Source organism: Juglans microcarpa x Juglans regia, chromosome 1D (assembly GCF_004785595.1).
Source record: "Juglans microcarpa x Juglans regia isolate MS1-56 chromosome 1D, Jm3101_v1.0, whole genome shotgun sequence".
Lineage (NCBI taxonomy): Eukaryota > Viridiplantae > Streptophyta > Magnoliopsida > Fagales > Juglandaceae > Juglans > Juglans microcarpa x Juglans regia.
In genome coordinates this window covers 4,885,043-4,887,869 of record NC_054594.1, presented here as the reverse complement: position 1 = coordinate 4,887,869, position 2,827 = coordinate 4,885,043, and the positions used below count along the sequence as shown (strand labels likewise).

The window sequence follows — 2,827 nt, the reverse complement described above, 5'->3', positions numbered from 1 at the left end:
AATAAACCAAAATATCATCAATAAAAACTATCACAAAGGAATCTAGATAGGGTCGGAATACTCTATTCATCATATCCATAAATGCTGCAGGGGCATTTGCTAATCCAAACGGCATCACTTTAAACTCATAATGCCCATACCTAGACCTAAAGGCAGTCTTAGGTATATCCTGATCCTTTATCCTCAATGGATAGTATCCCGATTTTAAATCAATTTTTGAAAAAGTAGTAGCACCTTGAAGTTGATCGAATAAATCATTAATCTGAGGTAGGGGGTTCTTATTCTTACTGGTTACCTTATTGAGTTTCCAGTAATCTATACACATTCTAAAGGTACCATCCTTCTTTTTAACAAACAACACTGGTGCTCCCAAAGGTGAAAAACTAGGCTGAATAAACCCCTTATCTACCAATTCCTGTAATTGACTCTTCAACTCTTTTAACTATGCTGGCGCCATTCGGTACGGGGCCTTATGAACTGGTGCCGCACCGGATTCTAGATCGATGGCGAACTCCAAATCACGAACAGGTGGCAAGCCGGGCAAATCATCCACAAATACATCAGAGAATTCCATCACAATCGGAATATCTGCTACAGATTTCTTTTCCGAAAGTGCAGACATCACATGAACCAAATAGGCATCCGCCCCATTAGCTAAGTCCCTGCTTGCTTGAATGGCAGATATAACTGCAGGTTTCGCCTTAATCTTACTTCCTGCAAACTCCAAATACTTTCCCCCAGATAGTTGGAAACTAACAATCCTGCTACGACAATTAATGCTGGCGAAATACTGATATAATCAATCCATTCCTAAAATAATGTCAAACTTAAGTAATTTAAACCTTATCAAATCTGCCTTAAGAGTCATTCCATTTATAACCAGAGGACAACCTAGGGTAACCTTCGAACACCACACAGTTTCCCCATTTGGTAACTTCACTACCAAAGACTGTGATAAAGGTTTAAAGACCAGGTTGCACATCCGTGCAAACGTGGCAGAAATGAATGACTGAGATACTCCCGAGTCAAACAAAGTGCAAGCATAATAATCATATAGTCGAACTCTACCTAAAAAGATTTAAAACTACCAATTAAGTCTAACAAAACAAAATACCCAGTAAAGTAACTTCAAATGATTGGATAGAAATCTATACCTGTGATGACTCCAGCATTTTGGATTTCCTGAGCTTCATCATCTACCTCACTAGGTGTCACTGCGTAAACCCTAGCTTGAACAATTGGTCTTGGGGTAGTCCTCCCACCACGGTAACCACCTCGATTCGCTTGCATCATGGTAGGGCAGCTGCGAGCAAGATGTCCTGTTTGCCCACATCTGAAACACTGAATCCCAGATATGTAGCACTCGCCGACATGCGACCTATTGCATTTGCCACATACTGGCACTCGACCCCCCATTCGTACTCCGGTGGCCATCTGCGGTCGAGCCCCAGTCCTGGAAATTAACTTAGGTGCAGACTCCAAACTACTTCCTTCCCTGAAAACTCTTCTCTTTTGCCCAATTGGAGCAGCAACAGGATCAATAAACTCCTGCTTTGCAATCGAAGCAACCTCTACTAATTGCTGAAAAGTCAAAATTTGCAAACAAGCAACCTGTCTACGGATCTCTCGCCGTAGACCCTCCTGAAATCGCTCGATCTGCATCTCCTCCCTAGTAATCAAATGTGTAGCAAACTTCCCGAGTTCTATAAACTTCCGGGCATACTGCTCGACCGTCTTCTCCCCTTGTACTAAATTGTTAAACTCTCGTGCCTTTTGTTTCCTCATAGTGTTCGGGAAGAAATGATCATTGAATTCCTTTTTAAACCGCGGCCAAGATACCGCTGCAATAGATCCTAACTCCATTTCCAGAAGCTCCCGCTTGGTTCCCCACCAAGCAGTCGCGTAACCTTGCAACAGGTAACTTGCGTATAACACCTTCTAAGTCTCAATACACCCACAGATCTCAAATGTCTTTTTGAGATCACTAATCCACCTTTCAGCACGAAGTGGATCCTCTTGTCCATAAAAAGCAGGGGTCCTATGAGCTAAAAAGCGTTCGTACGGACAACCGTTCTATTGCTCCCTTTGCGGCGGAAAATTCTGTGGAAGAAATTCTCTCATACGGGTTAAAGCCCTAGCCATGGCGAGATTCCCATCAGAACGAGACAAGTCAATCTCAGGTTTCGGATGTAGTATTCCAGATCAGTCCATCTTACTGATATAAAAAACGTGCCTTTTAAAACTCGATATTTTTAAATTATAACAAAAATTTTCTGGTACTGTACCTAGGTATTTATACGGTTTTACCTAGATCCAGACCGCTCTGATACCACCTGTGGCGCCCTCGACCCCGCGTGTTATTTTTGTACAGTTCGTGACACCGGGATGATGACCACACGGATCACGCACCCCAACGACCAGTGCTCAAAGTGTGTACAACATACAATAAATGTACAGTATAATATTCGCAGCGGAGAAAAATAAAAGGGTCTTTCTTTATTAAGTACCAGAATTGTACAAAAAGTAGTAAAATAACTTTACATGAATTTTACAGTCTTCCGACAGATAATTTAAAGAAAACAAATAACATAAGGGAAACAAGTCCCAAAACGCTGAACAACATAACAGCGACTTAAGCTTCTGGCGGAGTCGGTCCTTCAGGTTCATACTCGGGCTCTGCGTCAAACTCTACGGTACCATAAAATGGAACCGTAGGGTAAACACCACTATGAGATTATGACATCTCATCAAGTAATTAACCAAACAACATCTAAGAGAATTAAAACACATTTATATAAACACGTGTTCCCATACGGACAGAATAACA

The 2,827-nt window shown here is 41.7% G+C and overlaps 1 protein-coding gene across 1 annotated transcript; it reads right to left on the bottom strand.

Moving 5' to 3' along the window:
* Window positions 1–442: 442 nt before the first annotated feature.
* Window positions 443–1,863, bottom strand: LOC121255156. Its single transcript, XM_041155453.1, has 3 exons — window positions 1,155–1,863; window positions 843–1,068; window positions 443–761 (listed from the first exon to the last, which is right to left on the bottom strand). Exons 1-3 carry the CDS (start codon window positions 1,861–1,863, stop codon window positions 443–445), a joined length of 1,254 nt encoding a protein of 417 aa, XP_041011387.1.
* Window positions 1,864–2,827: the final 964 nt, after the last annotated feature.